General features: G+C 36.2%; 1 protein-coding gene across 4 annotated transcripts in view; it reads left to right on the top strand.

Annotated features, from left to right (window-relative positions):
• AEBP2 (AE binding protein 2) overlaps positions 1-18423 on the top strand; it is a 52278-nt gene that overhangs the window by 24284 nt on the left and 9571 nt on the right. For all 4 annotated transcript variants that reach the window (XM_075051351.1, XM_075051352.1, XM_075051349.1 and 1 more), the window contains 2 exons: positions 8102-8288; positions 13932-14056. In XM_075051351.1, coding sequence (XP_074907452.1) covers positions 8102-8288; positions 13932-14056 — 312 coding nt within the window. The remainder of the gene's footprint in view (positions 1-8101; positions 8289-13931; positions 14057-18423) is intronic.

An 18423-nucleotide genomic window follows, 5' to 3' on the forward strand; every position in this document is an offset into this window, starting at 1 on the left:
ACTAAACTCAAAACCTAGAGAGTAAAAATAGTGCATTGCACGTGAAAAAGTTTATTAATAAAGGTTAGACTAATTTCCATACTGAACCATGTAGTTTAATTTGAAAGTCTCTGACTGAGAGTGAACAGGAAACTTGTTCTTGAGGTTATCATACCCTTTGTTCAAAGGAATAAGGTTAGCATGCTCTTGGAAGCATAGCATAAGGATCATGGATCCCTGAAAGTTTGTGGATGTGATTGTTCCAGCAGCTGATCTAATCTTAAGTGCTAATCCCTGAATAAAATAAAAACGCCAGTTATCAGAGGAAACTTGTACCTTAGGTCTTCTCATTTTGGAATTAAATATTTTACTTACCTTAAAGTATAATGGCAAGCTTTTGTCTTGAAGGAAAGTCTTTCAGTAGGGTAATTTGTATACTTATTTGGTCTAGATCAAAGAAACTCAGTCTTAGAGACACTGGGTTTAAAAGAGGTGGGCATAGCTCAGAAATACCAGTAGTATTTTTGAGTCTGTTAGAGTTACCTGGCAAAGTCAGTAAAAGTTGGTATCCCAGTTTTTTAGCTAGGCTGGTTACAGCTAGAGGCCTAAAACTTAAAACAATCAGTTCTGTTAATAATCATCTTGTGTTAAACATGTGTTACTTCACTAGCTGATTTTCTATACTTTCTGGTCACACTAAGGGAAAGAACAAAACACAGGCTAGGATTGCAGTAGCTAATCATCATGGCTCAGTGTGTGTCACTTCAGCATTTTTTCCTACTGTTGTCTTTAGTCCCTCTGTTTGTTTTTTATCTCTTTATTTCTCAATCTGTTTCTGGGGGCCTTGAGTGGAGGATAATTGTGGTGTGAGTAGAATTTTGTAACCTCTTTTATTCCCCTGCCATTTATGCTGAATATAGGCTTCAGGGGCTCATATGAGGTAGCCAAGTATGTAAGTGTCTGTGATAGCAACCTATTAATTAACTAGCCCCCTTTCCTCACTTGCTTCTTTTCTTTTACAAGCTTTTGAAATCTACAGTCCGATACAAAAACACTTAGTGTTGGATATTAGTCTTGGATCGGTCCAAGAACAGCCATTACTAGTTGCTTTACGGCAGTCATTCAAAAACAGAGCAAATATTTCTGTTCGGTGCATTTAGCTGTTCTCATAAGTCTTAATTGCTCACCTTTTAGGAAAAGCCAAATTTTTTCAAGTCAGAGGTGGATTAAGGACCTCTTCTTGATGATTGCTGTAGACAAGGTATCTCCCAAAACCTAAATTACAAATGAAATTTCTATTTCCTTGTGAGAATATACTTGAGTTCTAGCATAGGAGGAAGGAATCTGTCGTTTTAGAGAACTTGCTGAAAATACGTTTTCATTCAGTGTTTATTTAAAAAATAAGTAAATGAATGTCAGGATTTTTGAGGAAAGCCATAAAAGACAGTGATGGAAATAGTATGGGTGTATGCTGTTGTCTGAAGAACTGCTGTTCAGGATGTTTTTAAGAAAAGCAAAGAATGTTAGCTAGGAACGTGACAATTAAAAGCATGGAAAATTTACTTTTGTGAAGGTAAAAGAACACTATAATCGTATAATGACCAGAGAAGAATAATAAATATATGGCAGGTTGCTATATTCTCATATTTCTAGTTAAAATAAGAGACAAAAGTATTTTCTTAAATTGAAAGGCAGTTGGGGACTGTCTCGGGCATAAAGCTTTCCTTTGCACTATAACTACTGTGTTGAAGGATATGTCCCTGTCCTGTCACCCTTTTGCTTGCAAATGGACTCATTTTATGTAGTTGGCCCTTTTGGGTTTAATTATCTATTTTTGTGATACACATGGTGTTGTTCTTTGATTAAAAGTTTATCCAGCTGTAAATGAGCTGCTGTGCTTTCATGTTAAAAGGTTTTTGTGGGTTTACCTGCCCTTTCCTTGCATTCATATAAACTATGTGACTGTGTAATTAATTTGTCACAGAAATGAACTAAATTCTAAATTACAACGGCAACAAGTTTCATATTTTTCTAAGTTTCTCCTGTTTTTTCTGTTTGTGTGATTTAGTGTGTCCCCCTCAGCATTAATATTGCATGCAATACCTGTGTCACAGAAAAGGTAAATTTCCTTATGAATACCTGTTTTTGAGACCTTTGTTATGCTATCTCCATTTTTATATGGGGCAGTTTCCTGGTAGTGTATGTCCAGTTCATAAGGAGGAGACATTTTATATCTGAGTCATCTGCTGAACTAAGGGAGAGGGGGGGAAGATACCTTAGATCTTTGGGCAGAACTCAGTACCTCAGTTCCCCTTTAGTCATCATATTGCTTTTCTGTGTATTCCCTCCCTTTTTTTCTAAATTTTTAATACTGATGGCCTTGGATTTCTTGTGGAACACATGGATGGATTTTTTTTGCTTGTTTTTTTGAGGCCATCATCACTAAGTTTTGTTACTGATAAAGTGTCTTTTCCTAGGGCACCCGCCAATCCCTCTATCAAAGAAAAAGTGTCCATCAAATGAGACATAGTTACCATTGCAGCTAGTTCTCAGTCTGTAGTCAAATACGATTTCTGCAAAGTAGCATGCTTTTCCAATCCTACTTTTGATAAGCACCATTTCCTAGATTTGTTTTTCTTGTCAAGAGGAACAAACAAACAAACTGGTCTTGCAGAACATTGTGCTGGTTGAGAACTTACCGGCCTTCTTTGGCCCACTGTTAGGTAGTTCTGAAGTTATTCTGCTCCTCTTAATACCTGAAGTTCATTGCTCTTGTGCTGCTGGAAGTTTTCTCTTTGCTTATTGCAGTCTGATTCTAGTCATCCTTTAATATTTTTTTTTTTGTCGTTGTAGAGGTTCATTTAATATAGGTATTCTCAGAGCATGTTAATTGTTTCTCTGAAGACATTTAGTATGTTCATGTTTGTGCATGATTTCCCATTCAGAGTTGAGAGAGAAAAACATAAACATCATTCTTTTTTAGTTCTGCTGTTGCGTAAGTTTTGCAGCTTTTTAGAAACTGGTGGAATATTGTAGAGTATCATCAACATGTAGTGGTGGTCCTGTCAAGGGTTCAGCAACTTAAAAACTTTCAGGCTTTCAGAGCATGTAGGCAGGTGAATCTAGAGGAATAATCCACTGAGTTAGAAAACGGATGCTGGTAACGGTCTTTGGCAAGCTGAGAAAAAGTGAATGAAGAAATTCTATATTACTTATCTTAAACTTGGCTGTTAAAAATAATAAGTATTTGAATAGTTAATGTGCTGTGACAACCTGCATTTTCCAGCGTGGTTTCTGGTACTGGGGAAAAAACCACCCCCAAAACCCAATCAAAAAACCCCAACAATAATACACACCACACACCCCCCCCCCCCCCCCCCCAAGAAGTACTACTTGCCATGCCTTGTTGCTGTACAAGGCATTGGAAGTTACTTGAAGACATATCAAATGAACTCTTAAAATGTAATCTAGGTGACCACTACAAGATGTTAGGCACAATGAAAGGACAAATAGTAGAGTGAGCACAAAACAGTGGGAGATTTTATGCAGAATAATTGCATATAGCAATCTTCTGTAACTATAAGACTGCATGTGGGTATGCTACCAACTGCTTTCACATACTGATTCCAGTGGGTATGCTCTTAATGTTAAGATCAGTAATGCAAGGTTTGCTCATGAGGAGTAAATGCTTTCAGTAACATTGAATGACAGTACACAAGTTCATTGGAGTCTTTCATCCTTTGTTTAGAAGGGGGGAAGAAACTAATAATGAAATTTGGTGCTCATTCTACCACCTGTAACTTCCAGAATTCATTAAGGGGTGACTGTATTTGGTATGACTCTCAGCAGAGTAACACTCGTTGAAACATAGAAAACACAGACAAGCAGCTTCAGTCCTCATTTGGAATTCATGTCTATTACTCTCTTGGCAGAATATCTTCTATCCATTAGAGCACTGCAGATGCAGACAGAAAATGTAAAGGCATTCTGCCTGAACACTTAGATGTTGAGACAAAAAGAAGGTTTATCCAGATGTCTAAAATATTACTTTTAGATTTATTGGAAAAATTGCATATTGACTATTCTAAAAAGGAGATTTGGTTATTTTGAATTTAGGAAAAAAACCTGTATTGCTAGATATTTTTATATCCTGTTTGTTAAAGTCACTGGTCATTACTGCCCATTAATAATGGTGGGTATGGGTACACTGGAGAAATTAAACTTCTTACGTGTTGACTTATTTTCTCTTGAAGTAACATATCCACCAATCCGGACCCAATCTATCATATTTAAAATCGAATGCAAAATTTTGAGATTTAGGTTTTGGGGGAAAAATGAAGAGATTGGTTTAAAGTTGTGCATAATAGTTGAGTTTGATTTATTAGAAGCCCTCTAGATCTGTATAATTATCTGGTGGGAAGCTGATTTGGTGTGACTTACCGTCCAGAGATCCTGAAGTGACAGCCTGAACTGCTCCTTTATCTTTGGAGAGAAGAGACTTTACCCATTAGTAACGGATTGCTGGATATATTATTTTAGAGAAAAAAAGAAAAAACCAGGTAAGATTTTTCTCCTCTTCTACTATTTCCTGTCTACTACAAAGGCACTCTGTGTCATCTTTGCTATATCAGCTGTTGGTTATTTGATGACGTGATCAGGTAGTCTCAAACTACACAATATCTGAATGTAATGATTCCTGCAAATAATTCATACTGTGGCTGCAGCCTATAAATAGGCATTCTGGAAAAATAATCATTTCTAGTTGCAAGTTGCATATGTTGAAGATTTAAGGATGCTGGTTTGGGGCTTTTGAAAGTAAAACTTGGGTAGAGCAAGAAAAGTGGTAGCTTCTGTAGATAATCCATAGAGAGTATCTGTGTTTTCTTTGTACATGACTAGATAAAAGTTATGACACTGAGTCAAACTGCAGTTTGTCATAAAACAATGTTTCCCATCTGACAAGAAATACAATTAAGCCTTATGAACTTATGTTTTAAAAAGTTTTAGAAATGTGCCTGACACAAAGTTTATGTGTTGTTTTCAGAGGGTATTGCCTTTAGATATTATATTGTAATAAACTTGGAATGTGGTAATGCATGCACTGTACTGAGACTTCAGGTTATTTTTGACCTCTAGCAGGCATTGGCAAGACTGAAATTTTAATTTCTCAGTGTGATTGAACTTCAAGATATGGGGGATTTTGTGTGTTTTTTCTGTCAGTGTTTGGCAGATCTAAGTTTAGGTTTAGTTGCTTAGTTTAGTTTGATGAAACTGCATTTATGGGCAAGACAGCTATTTCAAGGACTTAAAAACTGGAGAATAAGAAATTGTTTGAACTAATGCACACATGTATTTTACCTGTATCTGTTGATGGTGAGTTTGATCATCTTTAATACAACTAAGTGGGTCAGGTTGGGTGGGGCTTTGAGCAATCTAATCTGGTAGGAGGTGTCCCTGCCCATGGTAGGGGGGCGTGGAACAGGATGATTTTTACAGGTCCCTTCCAACCCAAACCATTTTATGATTCTGTCAGTATAAATTTCAATCTTCATTATTAATTTGAAGTAATAAATACTGCATTGAGGTTACTGTAGTGTAAATGAGATTTGGATCTTGAGTGTTTTGAATTTCATAGATGTGCTGGGATTTCTTAGCATGGTGAGTCACTACAGTGTAAGTATACAATATTGCTGTTGTTGGAACATAGGAAATTATAGAGCAAGGTAAAAAAGCGTAGGTAGGTTTTTGCTAAAAATCTTCACAAATCTTAAGATACTTATTAGTGGGGGAGACAGGGAGGAACAAATACGATGTGAAGGATCCTAAAGCTTTTTGACAGGGAATTATATGTTTGTAGCTAGCTCAGTACTTAGAAAACATTCCTTAACTTCACTTAAAAAAAAGAAGGGGGGGGGGGGGAGAATAAAAATGTGAAAAATGTCCTCCTATTTTTTGTCTTTTACAGTCTTGAAATATACGTACATATTTTTAGTCCTATGGAAGTATTTAGTCCTTGGGGATAACGCAGGTTTTTCTCTTCATGGACACTATATTGTTTTATGAAGAGCATGGAAGATAATTTGCTAGGTCTGAGGCAAAAATAGACTTTTCAATTCTGCAGCCACAGATGGAAAACAACACAGGTTTTGGGGACAAAACAGCACAGCTGGGTTTTAGGGACAAAACATGCTGAGTGGTGTTCTACTGCTGTTTTCTTGTCTTTCAATCACATTTGCAGCCTTGGGGCAGATTACTGTAAGAGCTTGCAAATTCATCTTTAGTCTTCAGAGAAACCTTGGCACTGCATACATAGTTGCAGTGTTACTTATACCCAAACTCCTGTTGGAGCTGCCTCATCAGTTTGCTTTGACGGGAATTGCTACAGAAGAGAGGTTGTTGTGGTTTAACCCCAGCCAGCAACTAAGCACCATGCAGCTGCTCACTTGCTTCCCCCTGCACCCAGTGGGATGGGGGAGAGAATTGGGGAAGGAAAAAAAAAAAAGTAAAACTCGTGGTTTGAGATAAGACTAGTTTAATAGAACAGAAAGGAAGAAAATAATAATGGTAATAAAAATAATAATAAAATGACAATAATAAGAATTGGAATATACAAAACAGGTGATGCACAATGCATTGCTTACCACTTGCTGACCAATGCCCAGTTGGTTCCTGAGCAGTGATTCCTCCCAGGCCAACTCCCCCCAGTTTATATACTGGACATGACATCCCCCTTTGGCCAGTTTGGGTCAGCTGCCCTGGCTGTGTCCCCTCCCAACTTCTTGTGCTCCTCCAGCCTTCTTGCTGGCTGGGCGTGAGAAGCTGAAAAATCTTTGACTTAACGTAAACACTGTTTAACAATAACTGAAAACACCAGTGTGTTATCAATGTTCTTCTCATACTAAACCCAAAACATAGCACTATATCAGCTACTAGAAAGAAAATTAACTCGATCCCAGCTGAAACCAGGATGGGTACAGATGGAAGAGCTGAGGAAGAGGGGAAGGAGGGGGAGGAGCAGAACAGATGTTGAAAAAGAAGTTTCCAATGGTTTAGAGTGGTGATGCGGTTTGTACTACTGGCTGGTCAACTCATTTGCCCTACTACTATTCTCTGGATAAGAAGAAAAACCAATCATGTGGATACACAATTCATTGCAGCCAATGATGGAATGTGTATCTTAAAATCACTTTTCTATTACCCTTGTAAGGTCAGAGCACAAAAGAAAAAGTTTGTGCCTCCCTCCCCAACTGTATAATTTAAATACTCATTTTGCAAATGAAATAATTGTAAATATAAACCAAATACTTGTAAAAATACCAATAATCATTGTAGCCAGTACTAGCTTAGTTGCATGTATCTTGTGATTTCTGTGTTTCTGCTTAATTATTGTTGGACCTTTTCTTATTTTTTTGCTTGAGAAGGAGAGGCCATTTTCTTTAAATAAGAACTTTCTTAAATACTTCTGAAGTAATAGTAGCATCCCAAAATACATGTATAAACAATGAATACAACTTTCAAGTTACTGAAGTTAAAAGTTTTAGACAGAACTGTAAGATAACTTTATTGGCTTTGTATAGCATTTACAAAAAGCATTAAGCTGTTTCAGATTTAATGTGAGTAAGATAAGGTGGGTAAGGATGTATGGTTTCTTCTGCCTCGTCACAAGAAAGGAGGATGTTGGAGAACATTACTGTTATCAAATGCAGAAGATTGGAGAACTGTTGAGAAATACAGAATAACAGTGCAGTATTTTGAAAGACAAGGGGATGTTGGTGTGTGAAGGGGAAAGTTATTCAGAAGCATTTATTTTCTGTGGGAAGAGTTTGTCAGTACATTGTTTGAGATTGGTTTTATGCTATACAATATTATAGAATATTATATAGCATAGAAAAAATTATTATACCATGGAATAATTATTGAGAGTTCTAAAGTTCAGGTAGAAATTTATTTCAGGTTATGCTTCTGTTTTTCTTTTTAAGAATTGCATGGTCATTAAGAATTTCTTTTCCTTTTAGTGTGTTGGAGGTTGAGCAAGAAAAGTCAAACTGAAAGATCTATCAAACTCCTATGAATGAGTGCCGTATAACATGCTGATACAGTTGTTCTGTTCTTTTCTCATTAGTGTGTAGTTGGTGGGTGCAATGCCAGCTTTGCATCTCAGGGAGGACTTGCCCGTCATGTGCCAACACACTTCAGCCAGCAGAACTCTTCGAAAGTTGCCAGTCAGCCAAAGGCCAAAGAAGAATCTCCATCTAAAGCTGGAATGAATAAAAGAAGAAAGTTAAAGAACAAGAGACGACGATCATTACGTAAGTATTTCCAGAAGTAGAAGTTCTTGAAAGTTTTGTCTTAGATAGGAAGTTCCTCTTCAGTGTGGTTGTTTCTCTGCAGAAGTGGGTCTGATAGAGTTGGTGATCTTTAGCATAATATTGTTGGCATCCCTTGTGATGGGAGGAAGACAATTCCAGATTCTGTGTTCCTTTTTAGGTTAAAGCATCTATGTGTTCAGTAGAAAAGATCAGTTTTCTGTGAGCAACAGTTTGAATTTACAATTCAAAAGATGCTTTTCATTTTAGAGTCACTTTTGGTTTACTAACTATGTTACTGTTGGAAAATGTTCTGTTTAGTGAGGATGAGATCTGAAGTTCAGTATTGCAGACAGAGATTGCAGATTTATATAAATTAGAGATAAATGCATATTATATAAGCTCTCTTTCGAGCACATTTCATTAGCTTAATGACAGTTTTATGAGCATAACCAAGATCTAATTTGGGGCAGATTTGACTTGCTACATTTTTAAAATCTTGCTCTGCACAGTTGATATTTGTTAATTTTATGTGAACCAATGTGCTGAGAAGTGTGATTTATCATTTAAAGTGAGAATTGTTTCCTCTAGCAAGTAATAATCACTTACCTAGTACATTTTCTAGTCTGGTTTGATCCAGTTGTTTGATTCCTGTGTTGTCCTAGCATCAGACTAAATAACCATGTCAAATTTATTTAGAGAACAGAAATGGTTAGGAAAGACTAGGCTTGTTAAAAACATTACCTTTGTTTTATAATTGCTTTCGATGCAACTCTCCAGTACTGAACTCTGATTATTTACTAATTTCAAACTGTTACAGTGACAGTTAGAGACATGTAAAAACCGATTTGGATTTTTTATTTTCCTGCTGCTACGTCAACAGCTGAAGAAAAAACTTGTATTAATTTTTACCTGTGGTGTAAAGGCAACCTTACAGTATTGGAGAGAAGTGCCAGACACCTTTTTTATGAACCACTGGACCTGTTATATCTCATACTGTCCACAGGAATTGAGCTCTGTTCATAAGCAGGCAATTATTTCAGTCCTGTCTCCTGGCTGGTGGTAGGATTTTAGTGATGGTGTGCTGTAAAACTTGTGTTACTTCGCTGGGTCAGTAATTACAATCTTATTTTTCCAGAACTCTTCTGTGGCAGAATACTTCGCTGTATTGATCTTTCTCTTCCTGTGAAGAATTAGTTACCAATTACTCAAATAGTACTGCAACAATGGATGCACATACTAGTGGTCTTAAGTGATTACTCTATATCACTTGATTGTGACTATTCTTATCTTAATACCTCACCTGTGTTTTAAGCAACTGAAATTTGTGAAGCAGTGGTCATGTTTCTGCTTTGAATGCAAAGAAGCCTGTCCTGGACAGTTACAGTATCACCTAAAATTCTGAAAAGTTTATTTCCTCTGTCTGTCTTCCCCACTGTGTGACAACTATGCAGTTCAGTGCTAAAAGAGTCACTGTTAACTTTGGTTATGGTTTTTTTTTTCTTTCACTTTTTTTTTAAATGCTTTTATCTTTTTAGTTCACCTTGGATTCAATGAGAGACTTACTTGGAATAGTTGCAGGTTCCTAAAAGATTATCTTGATTCATTGACTGTGTTACTCAAACAAAATATAGATGTCCAAGACTGGACATTTCAAAATTTTCACTTTCAGAGATTTCTGAGTTGCATCTTAGCTTACTTCTCCATGTTGATTTTGTTAGGTGGCTGATTTAATGCACCTTAATTCAGTTCCCCCCCCCCCAGTATATGCAGAAATAGTTTTTCAGGTTGGCATTTTATTAGTAATTGAGGAACATTATTGACTTACAAGTTTCAAATCAGAGCTTCATAGTTAAAACTTCAAATTATCTGCTAAGGTGTTATAGTCATAATAAGAATTTACTTCAGAATTCTTGAATGAATCTATGGCAAAAAAAAGTAAGTAGTAAATATTATGGGAATGTTAAAGACCAGACTGTAGTACTTGAATGCTCTGCTGTCCTGATCAAGTGTTGCGCAGGAAGAAAAATGACAGCTGCTTGAGCAATTTTTTTATCTTCTTGCCTCTTGAGATGAATGCAATGCTGGCTGTAGAGTTTTGCCTTAAGGCAAAAATCATCTCTAACTGAGTTGGGAACTGACTACTGTAATGTATTTCTCCAGAGGGTATGTGACCCAGAAATATATCCAAAGTTGATGGCATTTTCTGAAAATGCTAAGTATTGGTAGCTTTTCTTTAAAACTTTGTGTGGATTATTGTCGATTAGGTGAACGTAACAAAGGGCTGATACAATTTAGCTTGTCTTTCTGTTTCTTAGCTTAGTTTTAGTTAAAGACTGAAGAGTGCAAGTTTGTGTGTTTTGCCTTTTCAAGAACAACGGGGGAGGGGAAGGACCTTTATCTAAGAAGAGAAAGTAACAAAATAACAGCATTAAGTATTTGCAGTCTAGAGTATATAAAGCTAGGAACATAGATTTATATTTAGATATTTTAAAATTGTCCAAAAGGAGAGGTGTTGAACATATGTACCAGGTTCTCTGCAAGTTGTGTTACAGGAAGTTATGACAAATGGATGTCCAGCAAGATGCTATTTGATAGTGTACAATCTGTTTAAATCATTCACAAATAATCATTTGATGAAAAATTACAGTTTTGCATCACAAAACAATTTTTCTCCTGGAAAAAATGTTATCAATGTGTTCTTTCTACCTCCTCTTGGTTTGATTAGACCCAGGCTTTTTTTTGCAAGGCGTAAGTGGCTTACTAAATATTTATTGACAATTGATTGCTAATACATGCTGCTATTGCAGCATACTTGTGTATAAATTCTTAGTAGTTTAAATACAGCAAATCAATAAATTTGCTTCATCTGTTTTATATCTGAAGGTTAACACTCTTCTGAGACATTAATGCATAAATAAAAAAAGGAGACTTTACTGTGACTTTATATGTGATGACAACATGATCTTCTAACTTAGACTATAAAGAGAATTCTTACTGTTACTTCATTCTTCTTTTTCCTTTTTTTTTGTAACATCTTGCCATTCTTAAACTATTTCGGATTTCTTTTTTCCTGTCTGTTAACAGTATGTGGGGTTTTTTTTAAGTTTGGAAATTAGTACTCTTAGGATGAAAGCATGTTTTACTATAGACACCCTTATAGCTGGTTACATTTATGGTGCTATAGAGACCATCTGATTTACCATGTAAATGTTGATGCTCCAGAATAATTCAGGATTCCAGTCAGTAGCTTGCTTTTTCTTCTGGATAGCCTTATACACATTCACTGCCCCATGTACTCTGTCATTTAGAGGTATAGAGCCAAACATATTGAAAGTGTGTGTCTCTAAAATAGGTAATAGTATTGGTGTTCTGAAGCTACCCTCAAAGAATTGTTCAGAACCTAAGATTATATTTACAGTATTGTCACTTGCTTTTCCAATAGCAAAGATGACGCTATAGTTATTAACAAGCATGACAATTAATTTCACTGGAGAAATGTAAGCAAGATAAGGAAACTTAACTGTTCATGGAATTGACAGTAAGACTATGTTAGTTATCTAAGACTTGGACTTTAATTTAGAATGCTACTGGGATGAAGATTCTAATTTATTTGACTTAACTGATGTGTACTTGGAACTTGTATTAAGCAGGAAGGGAGATATCTTACTCTGAAAATAACTTTGAGGGAATAGATTTAAGATACGTAGAAGATACAGCATTAACACTTAGTAAGGAATTAATAAAACTATTCATATGCCTTTGACAATTTATGCCCTTTCTTCTGCATCTGTTGAATATTATTCAATGGTAAATCCTGAAGAAATTTGCTATGTGAAACCAAAAGCAAAAATTGGGGATTGTCTTTTACTTTCTACCCTCCCTTCCTTCTTCCCTCATATTTATTTGTAAAATATTTATGTGCTTGCATCACTGACCACCTGCAGCATGAGCTGTGGTTCTATGTTACCACTTACAGTGAGAAAACGTTTCAGTGAGATGATTGCCTAATTGGCAGTATCCAGCTGAGATAGAGTAAGGACAGGCCATAATGTACAGATGAATGCTTAACAACAATTAGTCGTAGGAGTGTAGCAAATACTACCTTTAAGTGGAATTTGTAGTTTGTTTTGAAATAATGGATAGATAATCTTGGTGAAAAGGAATATAGATGTTGTTTTAAATAAAGACAGCAGAACTTTGAATCACTGTTTTTGCAGATTATGGGATAGTCAATAATGTAATATCAACTCATGACTCATTCTTAATTTTAATTTTAGTGTGTTATATAGAGAACTACTGCTCTCAAATAAGGCTTAAAAAATCTGAATACTTTCATTCATACTTTATTTGCTCATGTAATTTTACTACTGTACTATATGGTATATTTTTAAATATTTGTGTGAAGTATTTCTAACAGTATGCAAATATATGCATAGTATATATGCCTAGTAGCAGTTATTTTTTAGTTAAAGTATTTTTAGTGTAGAATTGATAGACCTTCTTTACACTCCTAATCAGAATTCAGTAATTTTTTACTGTTCAAGAAACCCTTAACTATAAAAATCCTTTTCTGAAGTGAAAAGGTCTTTATTAGTGCCTGCTGGTTTTAGACTACTTGTAAAATATCAGATGGATGTTAATTGCACTTTACTCATTATAAATTGAAGTGTACTGTGTGATGTAGCTGGTGCTTTTTGGCTAGAAAATAATCTGTTTACTAATAATCAAAGAACATGGAATGACAATTTGTACATAGAAACGTATCAAGCAGTGTGGAGTTTTTCAAGTGAATTTTCAGCATTATTACTTCTAGAGATAAAAGATTTCTTGATGAGCTAGTGTTTTCTGTATGTTCACAGTAATTCTTACTTAATACTTTGCTTTGTGTTCCACTGCAGTATGAAGCAGTTTTGGTTTTAGTGCCATTGTTGATCTCTTTGCAGCATCCCAGTACTCACTGGAAATAGCTGGATTTTTCAGTGGTTATAAATTAGATCAGACCAGATTGTTTTTAGTAAAGTTAAGAAATAAGGTATAGATACAATTCAGCTTTTAAGATGTTGGTTGTATGCACTATCATGTTTTAAAGTACTTTAATACTATTTTTCAAAAAGTCACAGCAGCAATATTGAAACTATTGACTGTGCTGAAAGGGTGACTTGGCCAGTTAGGTTCCCATAAACATCACAACCTAACTGGACTGGTTTTGCAATAAATTAGAACTTACATTTATTAATGAGTTCTGCATTTAGTTTCTTTGTATTGGAACTTTTTTTTTTAAAGAGATTATAGCAATGGATGTTCCCAGAGGTACTCACCAAAATTAATGAATTCTTAATTTTGAAGATTAAAAAAGAATAAAATTCATTTGAAACTTAAAAAAATGAGTGAGTGTAATTCAGTTTGTCAAAATAGCTGTTTCATCTACAAGGAATCTGTTTTGACCAAACTTAAATGAATTGTGCCCCTCTTGGAGTCATTTCTTCCTCAGTTAAATGAATGTTTACAACTCATTGACAAGGTAGTGCTACTGCCATAATGATAAATGATTTACTAATGACACCTCTCCTATTTACACGCTTGACTGTGTTTGAATGCTTTCAATGTGTTTAACACTAAGGGTCTCTTTTCCTTTTTTTCTAGCAAGACCTCATGACTTCTTTGATGCGCAAACACTGGATGCTATAAGACATCGAGCCATCTGCTTTAACCTCTCGGCACATATAGAAAGTTTAGGAAAAGGCCACAGTGTTGTATTTCATAGTACTGTAAGTATATATTATACATTCTATTTGTTTACCTATGTGTCTAAAAAATCTAATACTTCAGAAAGATCTCTGTTTTCTTCTTACTGCAGTAGGCATTTAATCAGAAGTAAGTAACAGTGGGTATTTTACGCTGTTGATTTGTCCATTTCTATTAGTAAATTAACTTTTTACAAGTAGTGTTAATAGTTGTTCTAGCTCACAAATTGAATAGCTTGCAACATTTCCTGTCTGATACACTTGGGGAAATATCTAACAACAAGTATGTGTTGCAGAAAAATTTGTCTATATCTTCTAGATAAGAATGCAATTCAGATGGCATTTCCATAGTCGTGAGTGTCAGTGCCAATTTATCACAAGGAATATTTTGAGCGTAATTGTATAATTGAATATTTAAAGATGCTGATCTGAAATGTGGTTTTATTCCTTTTTTTCAGTTTAAAGGATATAATCCTGAATAAATGTATTGTCCCCCCCCTTTTCTTTTCTTTTAATAAACTTACTACCAAAATGTCAGTGAATTGCTAGAAGGAGAAAAGTACCAGGTGGGAAACTGGCCTTTAGTCCTGTTTCCATATACTGTTTTGTTAATTTCATTTGTGTTTGGATAGGCTAGACATCAGGATTAATTTAGAGAAGTTCATAACGGGGAAAAAAAGCGCACTGAATTGGGGTACAGGGATCAGAAGTTCAAAAAGCTATGTAACCTCAGGTTTTCTTAACCAAATTGGGAGATACAGGCACATAAAAGGTAGAGACTCAGCTGAAGAAAAAAATTAAGAGATGGGACAAAATGGGGGGGGTGAGGGGGAGCACACTTTGTAAATTGGCAGACTAGTGCAAGATGAACTGCAAATTGTCCAAAGAAGGAATGCTGACTGCTGTGTCTTCAGTTATGGCTTAAGGTTAACACATGATTCAAACTATTGAACTGTCAGTCTTTCCGTAAATAAAAGTTGATTTTATGTGCGTGAAACTTATTTCGTCCTGTTCTACAAGACTGATGATTGCTATAAATATCTGTGGCCTGTATTAGAAATTTTTCCCAAATGATTATTCCTGAACTTTATGTGCATTGAGCACCAGCTGCAAGTGGAGGTTTGCAGGTGGCTGAGCTGTTACTGTATTTAAATCTCATTCTAGTTTTGCTGGCCAACATGGATTTTACAATGCTGTGAGAAAAGCAGATTCCCTTCCAATTCACAACTAGCTTTAATCTGAAAGGTTATCCAGACAGACCACTCGGTTGTGGCAGCTCACCTCTGGCTATTGGAATAATTCATAGGAGAAAGAATTAGAGGGAGGAATGTGCTCTAAAACTGCTTCGAATTAACTTGGAGGAAGTGGTGAAAATCCTTTTAGCTTATCCATGCATGCGTCACTTGAGATGGTAGGGGGTTGATTAGATCTGAAATTGCTTCAACTTCATTTGTGGGAGAGGTTGTAGCAGTGGGAGAACTGTTCTAAGATTCCAGCCCTATGCTGCACTTTGCTACCCTATTTTCGTGTGCTGCTACAGTTGTGTGGGCTTGTGCTGGACATCAGCTATATTGATGAGATTGAGCCTAAAAACTGCTTTAAAAAGAAAAGGTAGAATAGAAGCAATCTTGCGGATGTACACTGTTATACTGAGCTAGTGGTCACCTCTAATGCAAACACATTTTATATAACTTAAAAGCATTAGGACATTGAATTTGAATAGTGACGGGCTAAATAGTATAATACAGTTTGTGTGGTCCACCTTCAGAAAAAATGTGTAATTATGAGGGGCATTAATTTGAAAGGTGAAAAAAATGAAGATAAAATTGTCTTGCTGTCTGAAAACTGACATAAATGATGTAGGTTTATCTTTTTTATGCAGCATAAGAGTAATGTCAGCACAATGCAGTATTTTACAGGATGGATATCCTAGTGAAAAATCATTAATGTGAATAATTTTTAAGCAATCACTGTAGGCACATTTCATCTCCTATGAAAATGCACTGCTTTTATATATATGTATTTTTTTTTTAAACTCATCCTTTTCTTTATAGATGTGGAAAGCTGTAGAATGCAGTTATCAATAAAGCCTTTTTGAAGAAATGTTTTTTGCCATCCAGGGTTCATCTTTGACTTCATTATGTTTTGGGGCTTTTTTCTGCTTAGCTTTTTCTGTTGGAGTCAAATTCTTGGTAGTTTGATTCTCTGAATTGTCAGATGGAGAAAGTCAAGCATTTCCATTTAACCTAAAGAGCAGATACTATACTGATTAAAAACCGCAGCTTATAGGTTACCCTGTCCTCCATCCCCCCCCCCCCCCGCCCCCCCCCCCGCGTTTTTTGAAATGGCTAGAATTAATTCTCTAAAATACTTGAATACTAAAGTGTTCTTCACTGTTTTTAGCTTTTTCAGATATTTCAGTTCAGCAAGCACATGTTTTGATACTAGTTTTAGGTGTTTTGAAATCTTAAAACTTTCAAACACAATAAGTGAATAAAGTAAGACACATACCAATTTATAGGGTGAATTTTTTTTCATCTTCCAGAAGAGGTCAGCAGAACTCCATTTCTGATTTGAGACAACTGTGATGCACGTTTCCTTCACAGAGATAAATTCAAATTAAATTTCCCTTTTGTTTCTGGGACAGTGCATGAAATTTAAAAAATATAGTAAGAGTCTTTTTCAAATAAAGCTGTACTGAGCATACATCTAGTGGCTGAATTAAATTTTTAAATGAAAAACTTAAATGGACTTAAGTTCTTTACAAAACATTTTTAAGTCTTCAAAGCATCATTATTGCAGACATGGTAGACTTCTTCCATTTCATTTGTAACTCTTGCAGACTTGACTATAAAGCTCTGATTACTAGTGTCAAAATAGCAAATAATTTTTTCAGTTGTTTTTTGCAAAACTTTTGCAATTTTGCATTTTTCTGCATCAGAGCTGTGTTTCTGACTCTAGCCTGCCTAGCGGATGGTAAAATTTTCATTGCACTAATTGTGATAAAATTGAATACTTTTTCTATCTTTTATAAAGCTTTTTAAAATTTTACAATTTCAAAATATATGTGGGAAAAAGCAATGACAGCTATAGATGCCAGATTTCTGTTGTTGCCTAACAGAAAGCTAGCATACTACTTTAATATTAAAGATAGGCTTGTTCCATATATGGAGAGAGGATCTTCCATCCCAGTAAAAAACAAGTGAATTGCTCAGATTTTGAATATTGATAATTTGGTAGGGACAAGAGAAGCCAATGATATGGGAAAATGTCTGCAAAATTCACATTGGATACAAGTATATCTCTCTGTGTGAAAGCATCCTAGCTATAACTTTCATAGTTTTCATGTATTATATATGATTAGCTCTTCCGTTATGAAAATTTTTTTTTTATTTTCTACTGCTGAAAGGTACTTTATCCTCCTGTCAAACTTCTGTGTGTGTGTGAGAAAGCTGGTTCAAGCCCTTAGTTTAGCACTGATTGCTTGAAGATGTTACTAGGGCTCTAGAATAAGAAAATGGTACTTACAGTGGTACAATTCAGGCAGTACTTGAATTGCCCTAAATTTTGTACCTTGAATTTCTTTTGCACATCAGTGTTTCATTTTTTTTTGAGTTTTTACAAATATCTCTCTCTTCAGTGTGTTGATGGTAAGACAGCAGACTCCTGAATTTTGTACTGAAAATGAGAAATTGTTAATGTCAGTTTGTACTTTTTTTTTTTTTTCTCCCGGTTGGAGAATGCAGGTGGTGATATTGGGTGGTTCTCGCAGAGATCTATGATGTTCTGGAATCACCATGCATTATATTGTAAATCCCTGTGGAAGCAGTGCTATTGATCATGCGATAGATTGACAGCAACCCCAGCCTTAACTAGTACTTAGATGTAATATGCATCTGTGTCTTGCGTGGGTCCCCCGTGGGGCCACAAGTCCTGCCAGAAAACCTGCTCCAGCGTGGGCTCCTCTCTCCATGGGGCCACAGGTCCTGCCGGGACCCTGCTCCAGCACGGGGTTCCCATGGGGTCACAGCCTCCTTTGGGCATCCCCCTGCTCTGGCGTGGGGTCCTCCCCGGGCTGCAGGTGGAGATCTGCTCCACTGTGGACCTCCCTGGGCTGCAGGGGGACAGCCTGCCTCACCATGGTCTTCCCCACGGGCTGCAGGGGAATCTCTGCTCCGGTGCCCGGAGCACCTCCTGCCCCTCCTTCTGCACTGACCTGGGGGTCTGCAGGGTTGTTTCTCTCACATGTTCTCACTCCTCTCTCCGGCTGCAGTTTCTGTACCACAGCAACTTTTTTCCCTTCTTAAATACGTTACCCCAGAGGCACTACCACCGTCGCTGATGGGCTCGGCCTTGGCCGGCGGTGGGTCTGTCTTGGAGCCGGCTGGCGT

Source organism: Buteo buteo, chromosome 19 (genome assembly GCF_964188355.1).
Source record: "Buteo buteo chromosome 19, bButBut1.hap1.1, whole genome shotgun sequence".
Taxonomy (NCBI): Eukaryota; Metazoa; Chordata; class Aves; order Accipitriformes; family Accipitridae; genus Buteo; species Buteo buteo.